This window comes from Marmota marmota, unplaced genomic scaffold, assembly GCF_001458135.2.
Source record: "Marmota marmota marmota unplaced genomic scaffold, marMar, whole genome shotgun sequence".
In the NCBI taxonomy this organism is placed as follows: domain Eukaryota; kingdom Metazoa; phylum Chordata; class Mammalia; order Rodentia; family Sciuridae; genus Marmota; species Marmota marmota.
The window spans coordinates 67,156,842-67,183,541 of NW_025999900.1; the positions used below are offsets into that span (position 1 = coordinate 67,156,842).

The following is a 26,700-nucleotide window of genomic DNA, read 5'->3' on the forward strand; positions in this document are numbered from 1 at the left end:
AAAAAAAAAAAAAAAAAAAAAAAAAAAATATATATATATATATATATATATATATATGTAAAATTCTCTCTCTCTCTCTCTCTCTCTCTCTTAAAAAAATACATATAGGTATAAATCTGAGCTACATTAGAAACACAGACGACTTTATGACTTACTCTTCAGGCCATGAGTGACCTAGTAAGTCAGGGAAGAGATGAAGAGACAGCAGGTTCAGATACACTTACTATACTGAGCACTCTGAAGCCTCACAGTTGGAAATTAACATGGTGCAATTCTGTGAATCTCTGGTTAGTTCCCTCCTGTCCTCTATTCATTTACTGCTCAAGTCCTGTGTATCATAAATTGCACCTTCTTCATAGAAATTCTCAGGTTTTAATTTTCATATCTGAATTTGTACTGCTTTCTGAAAGATTTCACTTGACTGCTTTCCAACCCTTTTTTTGAATTTCTTTCTGATACCATAATTCATCCCCAAGCCAGTGACCTTTCTTCAGTGCAATCATGTTCTTTTTTTGCGAATGTGGTGGTTGCTGTTATTTTTTCTTTCTCATTTCTAAATATTTAAAACACCAACTGTAATTTGTTTTTGTTTAAAGTAATCTTATTTCTTCTTCTGGTTTTCCTTTTTCTCTTCATTTTTTTATTTGTTTGTTTGCTTGTGTGTTTGGGGGGGGATACTATGGATTGAATCCAGGGACATTCTACCACTGAGCTATACCCCCAACCCTTTTAATTTTTTATTTTGAGACCGGGTCTCACTAAGTTGCCCATGCTGAGCTTAAAATTGCAGTCCTCTTGCCCCAGCCTCCCACATTGCTGGGACTACATGCATGCATCATTGTACCAGGCTTCCCTTTTTTTAAATCTCTGGTTGTCCACAAGTATCCCAAGACTCTTGGCTGTCAAGAGCAAGGCACAGAAGCACAGAACTGAGTGTCGTGTACATAAGAACTGGATCATAGGTGACTAGGTAGAGATTAAGTCATTCCACTAGAAGATACTAGAATGTCCGTGTCTAGATATCTTTCACCTAAGCTGATTTTTCTCAGAAAAAAATAAGGGTAAAGAGACACTCCGATCTCTTTCAATACAATGTGAGAAGGGTTGGAGGAGTCCGAGAGGCAAGCAAAGAAAATGGGTAAAGAGGATATGTCACCACTCATGGGCTCCTGTTTTCAGGACAAGGTCCCCATGTCTAGATGCTCTGATTCAGCTTTCTAGGAAAAATAGGCTGCCAGCTTCCACCAGGGCAGAAGAGGGGATGGCACTTCAGTGGGCAGGCTGCAGGAGTTGAGGTGCAGAACAGGGTGTGTGCTTGGGCCACCTCCTCCTCCCTTTACTTCTGGGTATCTCCTCTTCCAAAGAAGAGGTTTGTTGTCATTGTGTTTCCTGCCATGATTTCTAGCACCTGAGGTGTCATTCAGCCTGCCACTCAGCAGCCCTCTGTTCTGTCCCATACCTGTATACCCAGAGATGGGAACCTAAATACATGGCATGGTAATTAGACCAATGTTGTATCTGTAATTCCCTCATGTTCTTTTATATTCCATTTTATTTTCATATTGTTGGTTAAAACTGTCTTTTTCCAAAGATAGCACCTGTGCATATCAAGTCCTGGCTGTGGGGACATTTCTTTACTCCTCTGACACAATAGGCTTAGGGTGCTTGATACTCTCTTCACCAGGATCCTGTACCTCTCTTCAAAGGTATGTGAAAATGTGTTGAGGACGCAGATTAATCAGTGAGGGAAGATGTTATCTATTTCTGTGCTTTTGATTTTTTTTTTTTTTTTTTTTTTACAACTAGTGTCTCTTTAAGTGTAAAAAAATAAGATAACAGAACTTAAAAATATGTTGTACGGTCCCTTATAGGAACTCTTCTTAAAGTGCATGTTTTCCTTTTAATATATTATTCCTGTTCACGTTTAATGATCTATTAGGTTCACAGATTGTGAAATAGCTGGCATCTTTTTGTCTTACTTGTATGTAAATTATCAACTTCTAAAAAGCTTCTGTGCCAGAGACCACATGTTGCTCTCGATCTTCTCTGTCAGCAGCATATATTTGTAAGTTGTTTAATTATTCTGGTTGTCAATTTCCAGGACAACAGCCTTAGAGTGTGGATCTTTGAGTTCTAGACAAAGATCTAGATGCTCTGATTCAGTCTCTAGACAGATGCTTAGCCTTTCTTGTCTGTCTTCTCTGTGAAATAGGGATGATTATATCCCCCTTCAACTTGTAGAATTTAGGTGAGATCATAGATGCGAAGTATCTAACTACTTCATACGCTGGAGGGACTGGGTGACTGTTAGCTTCTGCCCCTGACTGTCCTTGTGTAATTTGGCATAGAGTTTATTAACTCATTTGCTGCTTGCCAGTTTCTACCTAGTACATAATTCTGATAGAGAAATATGTGAAGTTAGTGTGGTAATGTCCTGACTCTACCCTGCTAGGAACTCTGGTCCCTTCCTGATGTGTTTTACAGCATGAATCCTTGGCTCCTGCTTTAACGTAGAGGTTCTCAAACTTTTATGTGTTGTCTAACAACTCAGACTCAGCTGTCTCAAGAGGTTTTGGTTGGACGTCAGCCCAGCTGCCATCATCTGAAGGCTTCCTTGGAGCCGGCAGATGTTTGCGAGAGAGGGTGCTTTCACATGGCTGTTGCTGGGACTTGAGTTCACCACTGATTGTGGGCATGTGGACTTACTGCTTTGCCATATGGGCCTATCCACAGTGGTGCTTGAATGTTCTCATGATGCTCAAGCAATCTGAGAGCAAGAAGGGAGTACTGTCTGGGACTTTATTGGCCTTCAAAGGGCCCCCTTCTTTGCTTCTGCCACATTCTGTTGGTTAGAAGCAAGTAACTAAGGTTAGCACCCCCCCCACCCCCGCCATCTACCCCCTACTGGGGATTGAATCAAGGGCCTGTGCATGCTAGCAAGCACTCTACCATTGAGCTACATCTCCAGCCCTTTTTCTTTTCTTTTGATACAGGGTCTTGCCAAATTGCCCAGGCTGGCTTTGAACTTGTGATCCTTCTACCTCAGCCTCTAGATTAGAGGAGATTATAGGCATGCACTGCCATCCCCGGTAGCTCTACCTTTTGAGGGGAGGAATTGTGGACATTTTGAAATGACTACGTATGAAGTGCTTGTTGAAAAGTATTATTCTACCTAGTATGGTGACTACTTGGGAGGCTGAGGCAGGAGCATCACAAATTCAAGGCCTGCCTGTGCAATTTAGTGAGACCCTGTCTCAAAATGAAACAAAAAAGGGGCAGAGTATGTTGTTCAGTGGTAAAGCACTTGCATGCACGAAGCCCTGGGTTTAGTCCCTAGGACACACCACACACACACCCACACATACACACACACAGAGTAAGATTCTCATACTCCATTTCACATGGAATGGTAAGTAGGACCAGGAATCTGTACTTTGCCCCAAACACCCTGTTGACTGGTGTGGGTAGCCGGGAGTTCCCACGTGGAAACACTGCTCTGACCAGAATGGGATCGCTTGGTCTTCCTTAAATGCCTGAACTGGTCACATCTCTCCATCTTCACTTACACAGCACACATGAACCCCTTATTTGGAGGTAGACATCCTTTTTAAGTCTGCATAAATCCTTAGACAGAAGTAAGACCCTCCTTCCTTGAATTTCTATAATATTTCATCTTTCCCCTGGTCTTGACGTTGATTCACTTTGTTTCAATCATACTGCACTACTAATAGGAATTAAAAAAAAATCGCCTTCATTTGACCTGCTGTCCTGCCAGCAAGCAGAGTAGCAACAGCTCTGTAGCAAGCATCCATTCTTCTAACAGGATTGAAGCCCTGTGGCCATTAGAATGCCACGGAGGCAGGCTCACACCACACTTCTTGGTATTTAGTGCTTACTTGCAGGCTTTTATCAAACAAATTGTGTTCTTTTATGTGCCAGGCTTGGTTTCAGGCTCCTGTGGATGAAAAGGTATAATAAACAGGTATACAAAAATGCATAATCACAACCTAAAAAGACATTCTAAGGAAAAAGTGAGTAGATGATTCTGCTATAAAACAAAGGAGATTTACCCAGAGAGCTTCTGAGAATCTGCCCAAGACTTGAATAGTGAAAAGAAGAGACTTTAACTTAGCATGTTCTAGCAACTAAAGAAAGTCAGGGTGCCTGGTGTGGATGCTGGAAGGACATAATGAAGGATAATAATGAAGGACAGAAGCTGCAAAGTATAGGGCTGTCAGGCCATGGACAGGGCTTAGTTCTGAATGCAGCATCCCATGCTGTCCCCATGGTATCCAAATTGGAAGTCTCACCTGGGTTCACTGGTATGGCTTTGTTCAGCTGGCAGGGGCTGGACTCAGGACATTGGGTCCTTCTTTGTATGTACTACCTTTCATCATCAAAGAGGCTAGACCTGCTTCTTCACATCATCGCAAGAGAGCAGTTCCTAATGCCCATGCATTTTATCCACCCTCTGCTTGCTTCAAATCTGCTAATGTTGCATTGGCCACAGCAAGTAATAGAGCCAAGTCTTAAGTCAGCATGAAAGGGGGTACTCCACAACTGCATATCCCTGGAGGCGCCTGGCTCACAAGAGTTTCTAATACTGCACTCTACAGCAGCCTCCATGCTGCATTACTCATCATCTCCAATGAGGATTTCCCATGTTGGTTTTGTTCAGAATATTGTTATATAACTTTTGGAATTGTTAATCTCATATGCTGACTTTGTAGTTCCTGAGACTGTATCAGTTTGATACACAGAAGTGAAATTCCTGAATAGATGCTGAATCAAACTAAGTTTAATCACAGGCCAGCCTCAGCAACTTAGCAATTAAACTTTAACCTGTGATTTAGCCTGGGATTAAACTTAAGTCTGAGCTGTTTTCAAGATCACAAAAAGAATTTAAGAGTGTGGTACTCTCCCCTTTGGAATCACTGCTTGTTGTCCATAAATGAAAGCATTTGGAAATAATGTTTGGTAATAGGTTACAAACCTACTTCAGAGTTACTCCAGACTTTCATGTTAGTCTTAGGTATGGGACAATAAATATTAGCTACAAATCAGCATCTAAGAGAAAATTTAAATTTCTGTTGCAACAGTGAAGTATGTTTAATAACATGGGGGGTTGTCTTTCTTTTTCTTTTTCTTTTTTTTTTTTTAGCTCTTCAGAGAAGTAAGAATAATGAAGATTTTAAATCATCCAAACATAGGTACTTTCTGCTTTCTTAAATATTTTTGGGTCTAAATGCATTCTTGAAAAGTATGTCATAAAACTAAACAGGTATTCCCAAAGTGATAGGACATGATAGGACACTCCTTCCCAATCCCCAGCCCAGGTACACTTTTAATAAATTATGTATACAAGTTGATCATTTGTATTAGCCTTTCAAAATTACTGAAGACAGGTTAAAAGCTCAGGCATTAAATAAGCATCTGAATTTAAAGTTTTAATGTAGTGGAAACATCCATAGTCAAGACTATAATTTTCTAATTTTTTAATGTATTAGAAAATATAATTGTATTTCATTAGTAGAATGGAATTATAGAAGGAATAATATTTTCAAAGATATAATATGTTTTGCTGTGATTGTGTTACTACAAAATACTTGTATGCTGAATCATATTTAAAAGATGGGATACTTGCTGGGGATATACCTCAGCTGGTAGAGTGCTTGCCTCGCATTATAAGGCCCTGGGTTCAATTCCCAGCACAACCAAAAAAAAAAAAGATGGGTACTAGAAGCCAGGGACTGTAATACATGCCTATAATCCCAGCAACTCATGAGGCTGAGGACCACAAGTTTAAGGCTAGCCTCAGCAATTTAGTGAATCCCTGACTCAAATTTTTTAAAAAATGGGAATGTAGCTCAGTGGTTGAGTGCTGCTGGGTCAAATTCCCAGTACTGCCAAAAAGTGGGGTGGTGCAGGGGGGATAGTTGTTATCTAATGACATTTTTATAGGAATTTTATTTAAAAAGAGATTTATTTTATGTGTCCTCTGTGTACACAACATTGCCAGGTGTTTAAAAATGAAGTAATATGGTTTTGCTGCCCTTGTAGTAATTGTTGGAACAAGATTAAATATGCAAATTATCTAACACTGACATGTATCCCAATGAAAATTTTGTTGTCATATATATCATAATAGGGCTTTTTAAATAATATTACTCCATTTTATATAGTAGTAGCAACTACAGTCTAAGTGAGAGGGCTGGTGTGTAGTGTTGAGGACAGGCTGTACACAGCTAGGCATAAGGACAGAAGGACAACGTGGAACCATAGAGTCCTTACTCAGAGCTGGACTCGACTGTGGACTTGAAAAAGGGAGTATACCCTGTGTCGTCCAGTCAGCTACCATCACTTAAGGGCATTGTTGTTTTGTATATACAAAGAACAAAAAATGCTACCAAGCCATCATCCTTATGTCAGGGGATAGTAATTAAAATGTGAAACAAATGCACAGCTCAGAAATCAATGAAGTATATACTTGAAGAGAAGAAAGATCGCAAGGAATGTAACAACAGGAAGAAAGCTGCCTTTTTTCCCTTTTCATTTCAACCCTTTGAGGTTATCCAGCCAGTTCTGAGCTTCACATTTCAATTTTTCACCAAAAAAACAAAACTATTACCTAGAACTAACTTTAACATATTAATTTATCCTTTAATTAGTTAAAATTGTATCCTGGTTATAGAATTTCCTACTTATTAAATGATAAGTATCTTTGATATTAAATTTTTTTTAAATTTTTATTGTATTACAATTATTTTTCCAGGGCTGGGGATGTAGCTCAGTGGTAGAATGCTTGCCCGGCATGTGTGAGGCCCTTGGTTTGATGCCCAGAACCCAAAATAGAAAAATCCTTCTCCATAAGAGCCAAAATTTGCATTAGAATATTAAAGGGATTTCATTTTTTTGTTGGTTTATCAACACATATACCTTAACTTTCCCAAATGGTTTTTTCTTAAAATCTGAACATATTCCAGTCTAAGAAATGGTCTGATGGTTTTGTTCTTCAGTTCATCTGACATTTATTGATTATGCCATTGTGAACTTTGACCTAGTACTCTACTGAGGCATCAGAAAAATCACCTGCTCTATAACAGATGAGCATACCTCTCCTCTTTTGGATTAATTTAATTTTAAAGACGGTATAAGAAAGCAGATATGTAAAATGATTACTTGATAGCTTTAGAGGTATATTTTAATCTGTGACAATGAACAATATTATACTATCCCCTTGAAAATCAATCTTTTTTTATTCATTTTTTAGTGGTAGTTGCACTCAATACCTTTATTTATATGTGGTGCTGAGGATTGAACCCAGGGCCTCACACATGATAGGCGAGCGTTCTGCCACTGAGCCACAATCCCAGCCCTGAAAATCATTCTTATAAAAAAAGTTATTTTCAGTTAATTGCCTCATAATCCCTTCTACCTTTTTGTATTACTGGCCTCAGCATAGTGATGAAGAAACCCCTGTTCTTTGAGAGTTAAGTTCCCTAAGCAGCAAGTCTCAGTTAGAATCACCTCTGTAAGGCTGTGGTGACAAGTGAGCAGACTCACACTTGCAGTGCAGAGTAGATCTGGGCCACCCTTGCCAGCTGAGAGAAGTAGGTATGAAAGGTAGGCTTCTGAGAGTGCAGCTGGCCCACACAGACATAGGGACAGGGATAGAAGAAATAGAGCACATACACTTGGCAGCACCCTGACAGCATCAGATCACCCAGAAGTGGTCTTTATTTTTATAGAATTCTTTATTTTTATAAAAACTTTTAGTGTGGTAAAAATTCCTGAGAACATTATTTTAGAGGCCAGCTGTTAAAATCTTTAACAGGGAAAAATTGCTTCTCATAGTTGGAGTTTGTATGTGCATGGTTTATGCTTAAAGACTTTTGTTTCTGTTTCTGTTTTTGTTTTTATTTTTCTCTTGCATCCTCTCCCCTTCCTCAGTGAAGTTGTTTGAAGTCATTGAAACTGAAAAAACACTCTACTTAATCATGGAGTATGCAAGTGGAGGTAAGCACATCTGTGTGAATCAGGGTTGCTTTTCTTCTCTTTCAAAAGAATGCACAGCACACTGCCCATAGGCAGGTAATTGTTAAGGTTTTATTTAACATCCAGAGTTATAATACTCTAGGATAGGGTCAGAAAGCTGACCCTTAGCAGTTTTGTGGATTGCAGTAAGTGTTTCACTATTAGCAATAATGATATCCAAGTTCTTGGGTTTTTGCATTGTTTTAAAATATACAACACATAACATCTTACCATTTTCGACTGTATGATCCAGTGCCATTTGGCATATTCTCATTACTGTTCATCCCTCATGAATATCCATCTCCAGAAATTTTCCATTTTCCTAAACTAAAGCCATACCCCTTCCCACTAAACCCTAACAGCTCATTTCCCTCTTCCTCAGTCCCTGGAAGCCAGCCTTCTACTTCCTGATTCTGTGAGTTTGACACTGTAGGTAGCAGTATGATAGGATCGTGCAGTGTTTGTCCTTTGTGCCTGGCTTGCTTCACTTAGCATAATGTCCTCAAGGTTATCTGCACCATGGCATGTGTCAGAGTTTCCTTCCTCCTTAAGGTCAAGTAATGTTCTTCTGTGTGTGTGTGTGTGTGTGTGTGTGCGCGCGCGCGCGCGCTCGTCATACCTCTTTTCATAGGTGTTTTGAATTTTTTAATATATGAACACATTAGTGTGTTGGGAAAAAATGTGTATTACATGTTAGATCCTTTTCTTTATCAGATTTTCAAATCATTGATGTCCATCTTTGCAAAGGCTAGAAATGATGGCTACAGTACAAATGACAGATTTTCTTTAAAATGAAGATTAAGGGCAAGTAATTATTTGCCTACAAGGTTGTAAAAACTAGATATTGTATCTATCAGCAGTGCATGAATACAGCTGCTGTCTTTTATAAGGACTCTGGTTTCAGGGTTGAGGTTGATGGGGCTGCTCTGCCCATGTAGTGCAGAAGCTTTCCCATTCATCTTTTTTTGTGTTCCCTACTTCTAGCACTGTGCTGAGCACATAGCAGATACTAAAAAATAAGAATTAGGCTGCATTTGTGAAATTATAAACTCCTGGAGATAAATCCAGTTGTACTCTATAGGATCATAGTTTTATTTTATTGTTTGTTCTTTGATCAAGGTTGCAAAATCTGGGGATGGAAGGTTGAATCACAGCCTCATTGTACCAAGTTAACCATTAAGTTAAAAGATTCTAAACCTGTTTTGGGAAAGAAAGAATTATTGTAAGTGTACCTCTGGCACCACTCTTTCATACTCTTAATTGAATTGTATTTTTTATTTTAAATTTGCAGTTTGGGAAATTAGTTGGGATTTTCAAATTTGAGGAGCGGGAGGGAGGAAGAGCTGAACTCTGTATGGAGTTCCAGCACTTGCTCATCCCACAGGCAAACTATACAGAATAACCCTTATAACCTCCTTGTTTTTTTTTTTTTTTTTTAAGATAGAGAGGGGAGAGAGAGACTTTTTTTTTAATATTTATTTTTTTTTTTAGTTTTCAGCGGATACAACATCTTTGTTTGTATGTGGTGCTGAGGATTGAACCCGGGCCGCACGCATGCCAGGCGAGCGTGCTACCTCTTGAGCCACATCCCCAGCCCTATAACCTCCTTGTTTGTGTGGTCTTGTTCAAGGTGCTTATTCTCTCTGGCCTCTTTGACTTTCACAGCAATTCCATGATGTGACCAAGTTGTAAGCCACGGCTTTTACCAATGAGCAATGGAAACTGGGTAGGCTCTAGAGTCACACCCCCACACCTGGAGCAAACATGTCATGACAGCATATAGTCTCTCCAGTTTGTTGGTCATGGCTTTCTGTTCCCACCTATTTTAGGTGCCCAGGCCACAGATTGCTCTATAATCAAGATAAACATGTCTTGAGAAGCATCCATGTTTAGTAGAAAGAGGATGGACTTTGGAAAAGAATTGTGAGTCGAGCCAGTGACCCTCATTGGCTCTGTGACCAGAGGAGTAATCCTTCTGGGAGCTTCACAGTGGACATGCTGACAGCCCTCAGCATTTATAACAGCACTTCATTGACGGAGTTCTTGTAACCACCTTAGCAAACACTGTCAATCTCTAGGACATACCACAAACACTTCATTAAATTGATTGCCCTTGAGCCGGGGTGTAGCTCAGTGATAGAGTGCTTGGCTTGTTCGAGGTGCCCCCCCACACACACACAAAAAAAATATATTATTTTTTTTTTATTTTAAAAAATAAATTGACTGCCCTTTCCCCTCCAGCTTGGTGCCTTTTGATTTGGTGGACTCGTAAAGTTTTAGAACTGCAAAGAATCTTAGAAATCATCCAAGGCAAAAGAAAAGAAATAAATAATTCAGGGTAGCTATCGAAATTTTTATAGTCTAGTCTCCAAAAGGTTGTGCTGTGCCAAGGGTTCATAGCTTCTTGGTTGCAGGATGTGAACTAGAGCTAAGGGCGTTCTGAATTGCTCTATCCAGTGTCTTACCAATTGTGTGTTCCCTGGCCTGGGCAGGAGTGCCACTCTGCTTTTTTTCTCTAGTAAACAGCCTTTAGATGTTTTCAGTTCAGCTGCTTAATCTGAGTGTTAATACATTTTTAATAAGGATAAAAAAGATCTTGGTTGCATTCCTGGCTTATAAGTTGGATTCCTTACTTATAACTTAGTAATTGTAAATGTGCTTTGTGATTCTAGAAATCTCATAAGAGGTTTATGTTCCATTCATTTGGAATTTATAAAAACAATATAATTTTTTAAAGTTATATTGACATATTTGGACTTTGTCATTGTTTCTCTATGACAGCAAATGAGCTGTTTTTTTTTTTTAAGTCAGACTGCCTTCTGTATATATAATAATAACCCATCTTCACATCTTTAGTTTTTTTTTTACTTGCTAACCACTTGTTTGATGATGTATGCTTCTCTATAAATAGAAAGATCATTTACTTAGAAAATGCTGACACTTTACTGAATTGACATTTAGCTCACAATTCATCATAATTAAATGCACTGTGAATGTAAATTAACATGGAAAGTCTTTTAAAAGACCATGCAGTCGAGTGATAAATGGAAATATTTTTACTCATCCATTATTTAAAATGTATTTATTCAGAGTTAGGGTCAATAGTTTTAAAGCCAAAGATACTCATGTATAATTTAGAATGACTTTAAGTCTCGGAATGTTTTAGTTGAATGTTGTCACTAAGCTGATGTAGGTCCATGTTTCTTTCACTTATTAGGTAGACATGGTTCCCAAAAGCATCTTCCTTTAAATTTTTAAAATAAGGATTGTTTCTGTGGATTGCAGGGGTGGTGTTTCCTCATTCTAAATTGATGAGCACTTAGCACTAATACTGTGTTCTCTGAGGTGCCTCCTCTTCCCCAAGGAGTTAACACTATGTGGAAATGCACTTGGATGTTGGATAGTGAGCTCTGCCAGTGTCATCTACATTATGTCCTGAGCCCCATTGCTCATCCACTGCACATCCCACTCTGGGCCGTTACTGTCATGCCTGGCTTGATTTTTGCACAGGTCTTCCAATTGGTTCCCTGTCCTTCCTCTTGGCTTACTCCTTCCCCTTGTTATATCCATTGATCTTTTTAAGAGGTCAGTCATTTTCTCATCTCTGCTTCTCGTCTCATCTGCAGTAAAGCCAGAGTTTTTTCCAAAGCCTCTTGGGTCCTCCACATTTGCCCTCTCCCCGTTGCTTATGCCTCAATAGCCACATGGCTGCCTTGCTTCTTTCTCCTACTTACCATAGACTCTTCCTCTCAGAGAACTACATTCATTGTTCACTCTCTAAGGTCCCCAGCAGGGTGCAAGGAAGCTCACATTCTTCCTGTTTATTCCCACCTTTTCTACATCACACTTTCAGTTCCTCTCATGTACTAGATGCATGCTTGCTCACTGTCTCCCTACTAAAAGGCAAACTCCATGGGGCAAGGGGCTTTGCCAAAGTCACTGTTGCATTTTTCCAGAACCTGGGACAGTGCCTGGCAGTTACTAGGCACTCAATAAATGTTTGTTGAATGAATTAACACACTCAGGAAATACTTTGTGGCCATCATCCAACAAGGAGAATGGTTTCTTTTAACCCAAATAATTTAATTCATTTTAACTTTCCATTTTCATTGCTCAGTTTTTATTAAAGCATATTGAAAACATGTAAAATGAAAAAAAAACTATTAAATGGAAGTTGTATAATTTAAGCATATGAGAATTTAATTTTAAGGCTTTTCTCCAGCTTAAAGATTTTACTGGTGAACTTAAATACCCAGTGAAACTTTATCCTAGCTTAATTCACATTCCACATATTTCTGGCTAACTTCATACTGGTATAAAAAAATAAAAATTATTTGTGGATGGTAACACACACCTGTAATCGGAACAACTCAGGAGACTGAGTCAGGAAGATCACAAGTTCTAGGCCAGCCTCAGCAACTTGGTGAGGCCTTGAGCAACTTAGTGAGACCCTGTCTCAAAAATAAAAAGGGCTGGGGATGTAACTCAGTGGTAAAGCACTCCTGGATACAGTCTCCAGTTACCCCCTGCCACCACCAAAATTTAGAGTAGTGCTAAAAGTGAAACATTAACAATTTCTGGGAAAATTAATGCTCAGAAGTATAACTTCTCCTTTTATTTCTCTCAATTATAGGTGAAGTATTTGACTATTTGGTTGCACATGGAAGAATGAAGGAAAAAGAAGCAAGAGCTAAATTTAGACAGGTATGAATTCACATGTCTTTAGCTGATTAATTTACTTAATTTATATTGACAAACCCTGAAACAAACAAGTGTTTGCCTCTGTTAGTGCTCATGACACCCATTGGGTGGAGCAGAGGATGACCATTTTGTTCAACAAAAATTTATTAAGTGGGGTTGGAGATGTAGCTCAGCAGTAGAGTGCTTGCCTAGCACATGTGAGGCCCTGGATTCGATCCTCCGCACCACATAAAAATAAATAAGTAAAATAAAGGTATTATGTCCTACTACAACTAAAAAGTAAATAATAAAAAAATTTATTAATGGGGCTGGGGATGTGGCTCAAGCGGTAGCATGCTCGCCTAGCATGTGTGAGGCCCGGGTTCAGTCCTCAGCACCACATACAAACAAAAGATGTTATGTCCGCTGAAAACTAAAAAATAAATATTAAAAAAAAAATTATTAAGTGGCTGGGGATATATCTCAGTTGGGAGAGTGCTTGCTTCTCATGCACAAGGCCATGGGTTGAACCTCAGCACCATTTAAAAAAAAAAAAAAAAAAAAAAAATATATATATATATATATATATATATATATATATATATGGTACCTTTCATGCCTGAGGCAGGTGTTAGTGGTAGCCATGTGTTTCCCCAGAGCTTTGTAATTGAGACATCAGTCTCAATTACATTGACCTTTGGCAGTTTAACTTTAAAAATCTAGAGCTTTGCCAGGTGCAATGGAGCATGCCAGCAGCTTATGAGGCTGAAACAGGAGGATCGCAAGTCAAGACCAGCCTCGATAACTTGGCGAGACCCTGTCTCAAAAATAAAAAATAAGAGCTGGAGATATAGCTCAATTGATAGAGTGTTTGCTTTGCATCCACAAGGCCCCAGGTTCAATCCCCAGCACCATAAAAAACATAAAATAAAATAAAAAATAAAGCCAGGCACTGTGCTTACACACCTGTGTAATCCCAGCATCTTGTGAGGCTGTGAAGGAGTGTGAGTTCAAGTTCAGCCTCAGCAACTAGTGAGGCCTTAATCAACTCATCAAGACCCTGTCTCTAAGTAAAATATTTTAAAAGGCTGTGGAGTTATGGCTCAGTAGTTAAGCACCCCTGGGTTAATTTTAAAATAAATAAGTAAATATTATAAATTAGATTTTTAAAATAATAAATTTGTAAATACACACACACACACACACACACACACACACAGGGTTAAATCCCTAGTAGCACAAAAAACAAAAACAAAATCTAGAATCTTTCGAAGATGCCTGTGATTACATTAATTAAAACCATTTTAGCCAAGCATAGTAGGGTGCTCCTTTTAAAAATTTTTAAAAAGCAAACTATTTCAGTTTTTTTTTTTTCTTCAGTTTTCATTGGACACAACATCTTTATTTTATTTGTATGTGGTGCTGAGGATCGAACCCAGCGCCCTGCACATGCCAGGCAAGCGCGTTACCGCTTGAGCCACATCCCCAGCCCCCTATTTCAGTTTTTATTGTTTGTTTATTTATTTATTTATTTATTTAGAGAGAGAGAGAGAGAATTTTAATATTTATTTTTTTCGGCGGACATAACATCTTTGTATGTGGTTCTGAGGATTGAACCCGGGCCACACACATGCCAGGCGAGCGCGCTACCGCTTGAGCCACATCCCCAGCCCCCCCCCATTTCAGTTTTTAGCAAGAAGAATATCACAGTCCCAAAATTCACTTAGTTTTTTCTTTACCCCACTCTTTAAAGAGTCTCTAATTTTAATTAGCTGATTTTAAGTATAAAGGTGACATAACTCTCCATTAATAATCATTTATCAATTGGCCATCACCTCCCAGACACTTGTATAAATTAATGTAAATCATGCAGCAGCCTTGTGGATTAAGGATTAGCATAATACTCATTTGCTAAAGATAAAAAACTTAAGACATGTAAAGATTTAACAGTTTACCCTGTATTTTCATGTCTGTCATGTGGCAGAGCTGATATAGATTCAGACCCAGGCTCTCTCACTTCAAAACTAGTCTTAACTCTTTAAATTCTAAGTTTTCAATATTGAGAATATTTCAATGAAATTGACACAGTTGCATTAAAATAGGTTGGAAATCATAATCTAACGTACTGTCATTACTAATATCAATGAATATTTTCAGTAATTATTCACCTGTTAATATTCTCAAAAGAATAGAACTCTAAAAACATAGGCATTTATTTAAAGTTATGAAAAGTGGTATATTTGTTGCATAGTTTAAGTTTTTAGATGTTCCATTAAGGGGATGATGTGACACAATGTGTTCATCAGTGCATTGTCCTAATGTGAAGATCAGGGATCAGCAGGCTCTTTGTGAAAAGACCAGACAATGCATATTTCAGTCTCAATGGGCCATGTGGTTTCTGTTGCAACTGAACTCTGCTCTGTTGCATAGGAGCAGCCACGGCTCAAACGAGTGTGACTGTATTCCAGTGAAAGTTTATTTGCAAAACCAGGGCTGGGCCGATTGAGCACATAGGCCATAATTTGCCAACAGACTTAAATAAAAGAAAGGGCACAGGTGCGTTATTACTTTTAAATAAATTCTGGGTTGGGGATGTAACTCTGAGGTAGAGCATGTGCTTATAGCAGGGACACGACCTGGGCTCAATCTCTAGCATCAAAAATAAATCAATTAATTAACTCAGTGCTCTCACAGTTAAAGTTCTGTATTTAAAAGGCAGTATGGCCTCATTTCTCTTAGAACCTTTAAATTTTTGTTTTATTCACTTATAAGTTTGTCAGGATGAATAGGAGATTTTATTTAAAGTTTCACATGTTTGGAAAGGTGATTTTAGCAGGTTTTCTAGTTTTCTCTTAACAGTGTCTCCTTTGATTTGCTAGTCTCGTGTTTATAGTTAAGGGTTCATCTATAAGTTTCTTAACTTTTGCTGTTGCTTAAATTTAATTTAAAAGTTTAAATTCAAAGTGCTACTAATAGTACTTTGAATTAAAAATCTTTTAAATATCAAAGTTGAGCTGGGCATAGTGGTGCATACCTATAATCCCAGCTGCTCAGGAGACTGAGGCAGGAGGATCACAAGTTAGAGACCAGCCTGGACAACTTAGCAAGACCCTGTCTCAAAATAAAAAAACAGAAAGGCCTGGGGATACTCACTTGTAGAGCACCCCTTGTTCTATCTCTGTCACCACCAAGAAGAAAAAAAAAGAAATCAACTAACTGTGGTTATGGTTATCATTTAACTTCTCTGATCCTTTTTTTAGCCATAAAAAGATAAAATTATACTTGATGAATTCTGTAGGTTTTCTATTTCTAATATTGTTTCATTCTGTTGTGTATGAAAGGAAACTCAGATTTTTATTAGAAAACAAAACCAGTCTGTTCCTTTTCATAACTGTATAATTTTTTTTAAAAACATATTTATTTTTAGTTGTAGTTGGACACAACTAAACTTTTATTTCACTTGTTTATTTTTGTATGTGGTGCTGAGGATCGAACCCAGGGTCTTACACAGTGCAGGGCGAGCGCTCTACCAACTGAGCCACAACCCCAGCCCCCATAACTGTATTCTTAATAGAAACTGGCCACCTAAATTAAGCCAAGAGTTTTTCCCTCCTTCAACTTAAATTTCTTTCCATCCAAGAGAATCTGATTTGCACGGGTAGTCTGATTATAGGGAAAGGGCATGTCCAGGTAGCCAGAGCAGGCAGCAGTTGAGGACCTACACCATAACCCCCCACCTCTACCACCCCACCTCCAGCCCTCAGATTTGTCAGAGAGACTTGGACATTTATGTTGCAAAAATTACTCAGATTTTTATTTGAAATTCCCTGCAGAAATTGTGAAGCCTGTTTGAGGAACCTCTTATTAGTTGGACCAGTAAAAATGGCTTATTTGTTTGTGCCTTTAGTTGGTTTGTGTACATAGAAAGACTGTCCTCCCTTCTGGTGGCTACTGGCCTTAGACAGCTCCTTCAGACCTGGCAGCACCAGGTGCAATACTGTGTTTTTACTTTCTAATTGCTGTGCCTTCTACAAATCATCACAACTTTGACTAAAAAAAAAATGTCTAAGTTTTTCTGCTTATGACAAAGAGTAACGTGTGGTACATACACAGGGTGCTGGGTGTGATCCTTTTTGTGCCATGCAGAGGGCCTTGGTTCCACCTTCCTCCTCAAAGGATCCCTCATCCCGCTGCTCACCATTTCCGTTCTCCTCACTGCATCTGCCATATCAGTTGCTTGGTTGCACTCTTGCTCTTCTCAAGGAATAGACTCCTGGCTACATCTTCTTTCCTTATCTATTTCTTGGTGGGCTGGTAATGTTGATGTTTCTGTCCTTTCTTGAGTGAGCAAAAGTGAATTAGGCTAACATTCTTATTTTAACCTAGAAAACATCTAGAATCTCAGCCTGCCTCTAGCTAATAACAGAACACAAGAAAACAGTGGGTTTAAGTTGCATATTTTTAGGGATTCTGTCAACAGGTTAGCTTTGAGATGTTTAGAGCTAAAGAAAGAGAAATGAACTGAGAATGGACAGGAAATTATCAAATGTGATTCAAAAGCAGAATTTAAAAATAACCTACAAAAAGAAATCTCCATAGGAGGGGGGAAAAATAAGAGGGAAAACTAATATAAATGCTGAATGGGACCAGGCAGTAAGGTAAGATTTACCTGTGTCATAGGTAGATTTTGTTTGGGAAAGCAAAGCTATTTCATCTCCCTGTTTTCATGTTGATAGAATTCAATAGCAGTAGTATTAATCCAGACTAATACATGCTCTGAAACCCATGTTTTGGCATTGGAATGTTTGTACCTTTAGTTGATTATGAGTGGGTCTCATATTCTGAAAAATTTTTTTTTTTTTTTAAAGAGAGAGTGAGAGAGATAGAGGTAGAGAGAGAGAGAATTTTTTAATATTTATTTTTTTAGTATTTGGTGGACACAACATCTTTGTTTGTATGTGGTGCTGAGGATCGAACCCGGGCCGCACGCATGCCAGGCGAGCGCGCTACCGCTTGAGCCACATCCCAGCCCCCTGAAAATTTTTTTTAATAAATATTTTTTAGTTGTAGTTGACACAATACCTTTATTTATTTATTTATTTTTATGTGGTGCTGAGGATCAAACCCAGGGCTTGGCACATGCTAGGTGAGCGCTCTACCGCTGAGCCACAACCCCAGTCCCAAGAAGCTTTAGTACTTTATTTAAAAATAAATATTCATGGGGCTGGGGTTGTGGCTCAGCGGTAGAGCGCTTGCCTAGTACATGCCAAGCCCTGGGTTCCATCATCAGCACCACATAAAAATAAATAAATAAAATAAAGATATTGTGTTCAGTTACAACTAAAAAATAAGTATTAAGAAAAAATTTTAAAAAATAAAGTACTAAAGCTTCTTAATGAAGCCCTGATTTTGGTATTTATCCCATTCTGACCCCAACCCAGTTTCTCCTTTCTGCTTATTTTGAACCAAAATATACAACAGTCCTCTCTATGCTTTTATGTCCAGCATAAGTGTGTCCATTTGGTTTATATTTTTGGAATGATGATGATTTGGAAAAACAAACAGTATTTTCATTGTAATCCCAGTTTTGTATATACAGAATCATGTACATCTAAATGCATATGCAAAATACAAAAAAAAAAAAAAGACTAGAAGCAAATCAGCAAAATAGCAGGAGGTATTCAATATTTGATGGTAGTGTAGGCATACACTTACATGTATTTTTTTATATTTTCTAAAATTTCCTTAATGAGCATATAAAGCTTCCGACTATTTAAAGTTACCAGTAATTGTGAAATGTCAGTAAACAGTTGTTTAATTAACAGTGTTAATTGTAGTAATAATTGCAAATTGGCTAAAGAAAAACACATCGTTTCTGAAAGTGAGCGGAGCCCTTGTTGATGCATGTAGTAATTTTCATAGTTCATAGTTCACATAAGATCAGCATCCATTCTTCCATTTTAAGAAAGAGGAAACTAACACTGGAGAGGTAAGTAACGTTAGCTGACAGGAACAGGGAGTGTTGTGGGGAGAAGCAGGGAAGAGGGGTGCTGAGCAGACACCCGGATGAAGGGTCTGCCACTGCTGGTTGGTGGTGGGTTAGCTCACAGGTCATGATAAGTGCCCAGAAGCACTGGGCCTGTCCTCTCTGAAAAATAAGTGGAATATTAACAGATTGAATGCAAGAAAAGACTTCAGTGAAAACTGGAGAAGACTGGAAAAAAATCCTTACATTTACCTTCCTGCTTTTATCCTTACATTCTCAAAATTGAAAAGTTCAAAATATAAGAAATTGTTTTCAGGGGCCTGGGGTTGTGGCTCAGTGGCAGAGCACTTGCCTCGCACATGTAAGGCACTGGGTTCCATCCTCAGCACCACATAAAATAAATATAAATAAAAAGTTCATCTATAGATGAAAAATATTTTAAAAAATTGTTTTCAAAAATTCACACAATTCAAGTGCTTAGATTTTTTTTTTTTTTTAACATGGGAACATTGATGAAGCTTTCATCTTTTGTTTTATTTTTGATACTAGGGATTGATACTAGGGACACTTAACCACTGAGCCACATCCCCAGTGCTATTTATTTATTAGTTGTCAATGGGCCTTTACTTTATTTGTTTATATGTGGTGCTGAGAATTGAACCCAGTGCCTCACACATGCTAGGCAAGCACGCTACCGCTACAACCCCAGCCCACGAAGCTTTCCTCTTAATTACACATCTGTACCAGGGGTAACTAATCTTCTCCTCTTACCCACCTAGATCGTGTCTGCAGTACAGTATTGCCACCAAAAGCGGATCGTTCACAGAGACCTCAAGGTACGTCCAAGTGCCCTTGCTCAGTGGATGTTCAGCTCACTCAGTGGCTATTTCACAAATGAGGCATGTATTAGATGTGTTATTAAAGAGGAAAAAATAAATCCTATGACAATTGAATCCTATTCATCAAATTATAGTAAGGAGTATTAAAATAAAAGTGAAGTTTATTAAAAGTATTTCCTGTTTTAGTGACAGCTAATAGTTGATCTCTGGAGCACAGTGGTCAAAACCAAAGAGAAAAAACCCCGAGAAGTGCACAGGTGCCCCTGGACAGTATCTCCAGTGCTGTGTTGTACCCTTTCTGCCCAAGTGAGCATTCTCCCCTGCCAATAGCAGTCCTGCTAGAGGCCTCCTGTGGGCCTGCACCTCTGCCCTTACTCAGAGAAGGAAGAGGTTGTGTGGCTGGCAGAACACTTTCCTACCAGGCCCATCTGCCCAACACACCCACAGACAGCCTTCACTTCCCTCCTTTTTACAGGAATGTGGTACCCTGCAGGGCTGTGCAGTCTGATGCCTCATCGCTCTGTTTCTTCCTTTACTCTCTTTCTCTTCCACCTTCTCACCAAGAGCATTCCACATGCTGGAGTTTACCCCATATTGCAGTTCATCCCAATTTCTCCGTTAGGTACCTTCCAGATATAATACCCCTCTCTTTCCACCTTCACAGCACATTCTCCAGTCATTTACTAGATACTCAGTCTTGACTTGGCACTCTTCTCTGTGCCCTTCTCATGCAAGCTGTCCTCTTACCTGCTCCTATTGTTGCCCACCCTCAGTGCATTTGATTTTATTCTAGGAGCTCCGGTGGCTGCCTATGTACTAGTGACCTTTGGTCTCTTCCCAGGATGCAGGTGGCATGAAGGCCTCTTTACCTGAGCACCCCTTGGCATCTCAGAATATCCAAAGCCTGAGCTCTTCCTTCTTAACGTCTTCCGTTTCTGATTTTGCCCCTTCCTCACCAGTATGATTTCCACATTGCATCCAGAGTAGTTTTTAGAAAACATAAATAAAATTGTCACATCTCTGCTTAACAACTCCACAGTAGCTTCCTCTTTCCCTCAGAATGAAAACCCATACTTCTCAAGCACAGGTCACTTGGCAGCCCTTTGCATTTCAGCCTGGCCACCTGTGCATCTCACATAGGATTTCAGGTTCTAGAAAGAATAGGTTTCAGACTGTTCTACCTGCAAACCCACCCTCTGCGATCACTTGTCTCAGGCTTGATTTTACTTCTTCTGGGAAACTGCCTGCCCACCAGTGCTGAGCCCCTGGTGTGTAGAACCTCTGCCACAGTGCATGGGTCTCCGGCAGCTGGCAGCTGCTTATCTTCCTCCTCTCCCACTTTTTTTAGTTGTAGATGGACACAGTACCTTTATTTTATTTATTGTTATGTGGTGCTGAGGATCAAACCCAATGCTTCACACACACTAGGCAAGCACTGTACCACTGAGCTACAACTACAGCCCTTCTTCTCTCCCCTTCTGAACTGAGGCAGGGCCCTGTCTGGCTCATCCTTACACTTCCATCACCAGTCTAACTCCTGTTGTGTGGTAACTGCTTCGTACAAGTTGGTTGAAGTAAATGAAAGGGGCTGGTTTTTCTCTTGAGTGAGATTTCTCCCTTCCCAATAATAGCCATTTCTCAACTCTAGCAGTTTTTATGAAATACAGCTGTCTGCTTAAAGCAAGAGCCTATATTTTTTAAAAGCCTTATTGTTAATCATAAAGGTTATTATGTTTTTCTTGATCTTGGGGGTATATTGAATGCTTAAATTACTGCTGTAATTAATCTGTATTTGATGTGTGTTTTGGATTATTCATGTTATAAAAGTACGAGTTCTAATTTGTCTCCTGCTTTTTGTCTAGAAGCAGTGTTTTCTCATTTTTATTATTAGGAGATACTGATCTCATGTCATTACAAAAAGTTTTCATGAGAGGATGCTGACTCATAATGAGTCAGAATTGTAATTGTTTTTTGGTTAACTTTCATGTTTATCTTGGTGTTTTCCCTCTAGGCTGAAAATCTGTTGTTAGATGCAGATATGAACATTAAAATAGCAGATTTTGGTTTCAGCAACGAGTTCACTCTTGGCAGTAAGCTAGACACATTCTGTGGTAGTCCTCCATACGCAGCCCCAGAGCTTTTCCAGGGCAAGAAGTACGACGGGCCGGAAGTCGACGTGTGGAGTCTTGGCGTGATTCTGTACACCCTAGTCAGCGGGTCACTTCCCTTTGACGGGCAAAATCTGAAGGTATAAGAATTTGGTATAGCCATGTTCTTCTCCAAACTAAGAGAATTTTTATGAAGTTGTATGAATTGATGTTTCTATGTTATATTGGTATGGGGGCTTTAGTGGGTTTTCCTTTTTCTTTTTTTTTTTTTTTTAATCTTAAAGTTGACTCATTTTCTTTCCTCTACATCCCCAAAGGAACTTAGAGAGAGAGTGTTACGAGGGAAATACAGAATCCCTTTCTACATGTCCACAGACTGTGAAAACCTTCTCAAACGCTTCCTGGTGCTAAACCCAATTAAGCGAGGCACTCTAGAGGTAATAATACAAGTGACTTGGAGAGTCATGAGTATTTTCAGAACTTGCTTGGTTTGTATGACATACTAAAATCTCTCCTGGGCTTTTTTTAAGCATGAAATGAAATAAAAAATATATATATTTTTTAAAGTTACATTTTTTTGGTGAGGGGAGGGTGGTACCTGAGATCAAACCCAGGGCCTCACACATCCTAGATAAGAAGTCTGCCACTGAGCTACATCCCCAGCCCTTTTTATTTTATTTTGAGGCAGATCTTGCAAAATTGCCTAGTCTAGCCTAGATCCTGCCATCCTCCTGCCTCAACCTTTCACCTGTATAGCTGGGATTACAGGTGCACGCCACCATGCCTGGCTTAAGTTACCTTTTGAACTGTAATCAATAAAATGTTGAAAATAAATTTTTCTAAATTGTGGTCATTGGGATATTTTATTTTATGCTGCTAATGAATCGTTCACCTTTACAGCAAATCATGAAGGACAGGTGGATCAATGCAGGGCATGAGGAAGATGAGCTTAAACCCTTTGTTGAACCAGAACTAGACATCTCAGACCAAAAGAGAATAGGTAATTCCTCTGTGCCTACGTGTTTGTATATGTCTATTTACATGACTTGTTGTCTTCACTCCTATATGCGCATCTCAAGTATGAAGAATGAGAAATGTGTACAAGACATACTGTCTGGCTTCTCTGTTCTGCCCCATTCATGAATCACCACCTGCAGTTTCCAGCGTCAGTACCCAGAAACAGAAACACATTCAACCATTTGTTTATGTTAGGAAGTGTATGATTTTTTTAGGTCAAATAAGGAAAATTATTTTACTCTGTAACAGATGATTTCTTATGCAAACAAAACACATAAACCATATTATACCCTTATTTTAGATATTATGGTAGGAATGGGATATTCACAAGAAGAAATTCAAGAATCTCTCAGTAAAATGAAATATGATGAAATCACAGCTACATACTTGTTGTTGGGGAGAAAATCTTCAGAGGTAAGAGTAATCAAAGAGGAAGAGCTAAAATATCCTTTATATGAATGATCAGTTTATATAAACTATTTTTTTGGTTATTTTTTTAATATATAAAACATTTGATGCAATATTTTTAAAATTTACCTACAAATAATAAATCTTAACTCCTGTGACCATTATGAGCTACTATTTTAACTTTAAAATAACAATGCCTTAAAATATATAGGAGTATTCATAAATTAACCTATAGTAATTAATAGTTTAGAAATGATGTGTCAAATCAAGCAAACAAAGCATTGTTAGTTTGAAAAAGCTTAGAAAGATCATTAATATATAACCTTTTGTGAGTTTTCCCAGCAGTCAGAAAAATGCTTTTGCCTGAGTTTAGGGTTGTCACCTTGTACATCGCTGTGCCCCCTCTCTAAGTGAATGTTCATGAGAGCTGTGTGGTCATGAGAAGTTGAGCTTCCTGACAAGCCACTGGGGTCCGTGTATGGTTGCCGCTCTTCTCATTCTCCCGTAGCTGGACGCTAGCGACTCCAGTTCTAGCAGCAACCTTTCACTTGCTAAGGTGCGGCCAAGCAGTGACCTCAGCAACAGCACTGGCCAGTCTCCTCACCACAAAGTGCAAAGAAGTGTTTCTTCCAGCCAGAAGCAGAGACGGTACAGTGACCATGGTAAGTCTGAGGCTGTTCAGCAGTTCTGGCTGTACCCTTTTTTTGCTTGTGGTCTGCCAGGGTGGAAATTGGTGTGATGTTCCTTTGTGGCATTGCCTGCCTGCCTTTTCTCAGGTTCTGGCACAATCAAGGCTCTTATCTCCTTGACAGATTTGGTGGACTCTGGCTGGGTAAGGCTCAGCTGTGCAGAAGCTCCCCAAGGCTTTTCACCCTCTGAGACCCCTGACTTAGTAGTCTGGAGTTCTATCCATCTCTTCTCCACCCCTGCCTTGGTTTTACTTTGTAGGACAGCATTCTGTGGTAGAATTCTCTGTGTTGCTAACAATGTTCTATATCTGTGCAGCCCAATCAAGTGGACTTAACAGTGTTTTTAAATCTCACTTAAAGTAAATACATAGAACCACATGTGGCCAGTAGCCACCATGTTGGTTAAAGCAACCCTAGGGAGTCCATGGTACCTCAGTTGTGTCTTAATTGGCTTTAATTGTTATGGTGTCATTCTCATCCTCACTCTTGTTGTTGGTTTGGTTAAGCCACCCTCACTCTTAAACTTCACTGGAAGCTGAAGGCCCCGATGGGTAGGCTGACCTACCCCTGTGGTTATTCTACCTTTAAGGCAGCTCTTTTGGGTTCCTGAGATGCTAGCATATGTGTGGCTGTAAATGTAAAAATTGTGGGTATTCCTTTAACTCCAGTATTCTAGGGTTCAGAAAGTAAATCTATATTGACCTAGTCCCAATTTTTTTTTTTCTTTCTTCTTTTTGGGTACCAGGGATTGAATTAAGGGGCTCTCAACCAATGAACCACATGCCCAGCACTTTTTTGTATTTTATTTAGAGACGGAGTCTCACTGAGTTGCTTAGCGCCGTGCTTTTGCTGAGGCTGGCTCTGAACTTGGGATCCTCCTGCCTTAGCCTCCCAAGCCTCTGGGATTACGGGCATGCTCCATCTTTCCCAGGCTGACCTGGTCCTATTTAAAAGAATGACCTCCTGTGGGACTCCCCATTAATCCCTTGTTCATTTCATTTCCCTTCTCTGGACATTTTTTACCTCCATTCTTTGATCTTGAGATTTGAAACTGAGCTACACAAAGCATTCCAGACATGCTTTGGTTTTGCATTAAAAATGATGCTGGCTGGGGTTGTAGCTCAGCAGCAGAGAGCTTGCTTAAGCATGTGTGAGGCACTAGATTCGATCCTCAGCATCACATAAAAATAAATAAAATAAAAGGTATTGTGTCCATCTACACCTAAAATAAAATAAAGTGAGCTGCTTTTCTTTGGTTTCCACTGCTCTTCCTGCCAGTGCATGCCCATGCCTGGCTGGACTGAAGCTGTTGCAGTGTTTGCTCTGCCAGGGTAGAACTGAGCTCAGAACCCATTCTGACACCAGGCTTTGTAGCATCTATGAATGAAGTGGGGATTCAGGTCTGTCGCCTTGTGTGTTCTTGTTAGTTGCCGATGAAATAAGCTAGCAGATGCCCACGTTTTTTTCCTAAAATCATTCAATTTAAAGGGAATTGTTCCTAAATGCTGAAAGAAACCTAGTAATTCACTTTTCTCATTTCTCCAGGCATTGTCTTAATAAGTTTGTTCTTCCTTAGGCCCATAGGTTCTATCTGTATTAATGCCTTTCCCCCTGCTCATAAAATGCTAGAAATAAAAAGAGCTTTGGACCTGATGCCATATACTCACCAGTCCCCCATTTTTTCAATAAAGAAGTAGGTCAAGGAAGGTCACTAGGTCTCCTGAGGTCACAGAGCAAGTTTAGAATACCCAGGGCAAAACCCAAGACACTTGGTCCCTGGTCCTGTGGCTTGTCCACTAAACCACCTCATTGGAGTGGTCTTTTTATAATAATTTTCAAAGGATTTCAGAATCCTTTCTTGTACCTTCTAATATTAAAAGGAAGTTCATGCAGGACTATTTCTAGAAATTGATTTATAGAGAAAAATCACTGATCATGTCCCCGGCATTTTATTTTATTTTTTATTTATTTTTTAATTTTTTTACTCTTTTTGGAGATGAAGTAATTGGCAAAAGAAAGCTCTGACAATGCCCCCAGAACTGTCTTTCAAGTGCTCTGAGCAGGACAGGCCCCAGTGAGCCTCTCAGTGAAGCAGGCCCACTGAAAAGCACTGAGGTCCTTCTGCCTCTGAACCACAAGCCACAGGACCAAGGACCACTCTGACCCCCAGTGCTTCCTAATGTGGGGCCAAGGTGTAAACCCCAGTGTGTATATATGCACCTTCCTGAGAAGGGTGATCTCAATCAGACTTTCAAAGGGTTCTTTGTCTTGTTTTAAAAGAAATTTATTTATTTAATTAATTAATTTGATAATTAGCAATTTGGAAATAATCAGAAAAAAATAATTGGATCCCTTTCTCACATCTAAGGATAAATTCCAACTGGGCGTCATGATATGAAAATATAAAAAATAAAATCCCTTAGCTATAAGTATAGCTCAGTGTTAGTGTTTGTCTAGCATATATAAAGCCCTGGGTTCAATCCCCAACACCACAAAAAAAAGTCAAAAAAAGTTTTGTAACTTGGACTGGAAAAGTCTTTTTAAATATGATAACCAAACAATAAATTCATGAGGAAAAGACTTATGTATGTGACTGTGTGCTACCTCCATACCACCAACTGGTGCACAGTAAATAGGAAGGAACCTCGATACCTACAGTGATGTGGATGGATACTGAGTGGGAAGAACAGTCGCAAGTCACATGCTATTGATTATATTCATATAACATTCTTGAAATGACAGAATGATAGATATGGAGCACAGGTTATTGGTTGTCAGAGCTAAAGAACAAGGAATTGGGGTGGAAGGTGGCTGAGGCCATGAAAGGGTGGCCCCACAAAGTCTTTGAAATAGAACTGTCGTGTACATTGACTGGTGGTGCTCATAGGAATGTACACTTATGATAAAGTGTGTAGTATTAGACACACAAGTGCAAATAA

At 39.2% G+C, this 26,700-nt stretch overlaps 1 protein-coding gene across 20 annotated transcripts in view; it reads left to right on the forward strand.

The window, feature by feature from the left end:
* The window catches only part of Mark3 (microtubule affinity regulating kinase 3), a 109,349-nt gene that overhangs the window by 57,083 nt on the left and 25,566 nt on the right, over positions 1-26,700 (forward strand). For 14 of the 20 annotated variants that reach the window (XM_048799406.1, XM_048799405.1, XM_048799404.1 and 11 more), the window contains 9 exons: positions 5,162-5,210; positions 7,951-8,016; positions 12,668-12,738; positions 19,480-19,536; positions 21,551-21,787; positions 21,965-22,084; positions 22,548-22,647; positions 22,966-23,078; positions 23,581-23,734. In XM_048799406.1, the coding sequence (XP_048655363.1) occupies positions 5,183-5,210; positions 7,951-8,016; positions 12,668-12,738; positions 19,480-19,536; positions 21,551-21,787; positions 21,965-22,084; positions 22,548-22,647; positions 22,966-23,078; positions 23,581-23,734 (946 nt within the window). In that variant the 5' untranslated portion in view covers positions 5,162-5,182. The remainder of the gene's footprint in view (positions 1-5,161; positions 5,211-7,950; positions 8,017-12,667; positions 12,739-19,479; positions 19,537-21,550; positions 21,788-21,964; positions 22,085-22,547; positions 22,648-22,965; positions 23,079-23,580; positions 23,735-26,700) is intronic. The other 6 variants (XM_048799397.1, XM_015496035.2, XM_048799403.1 and 3 more) reach the window with 3 other exon arrangements.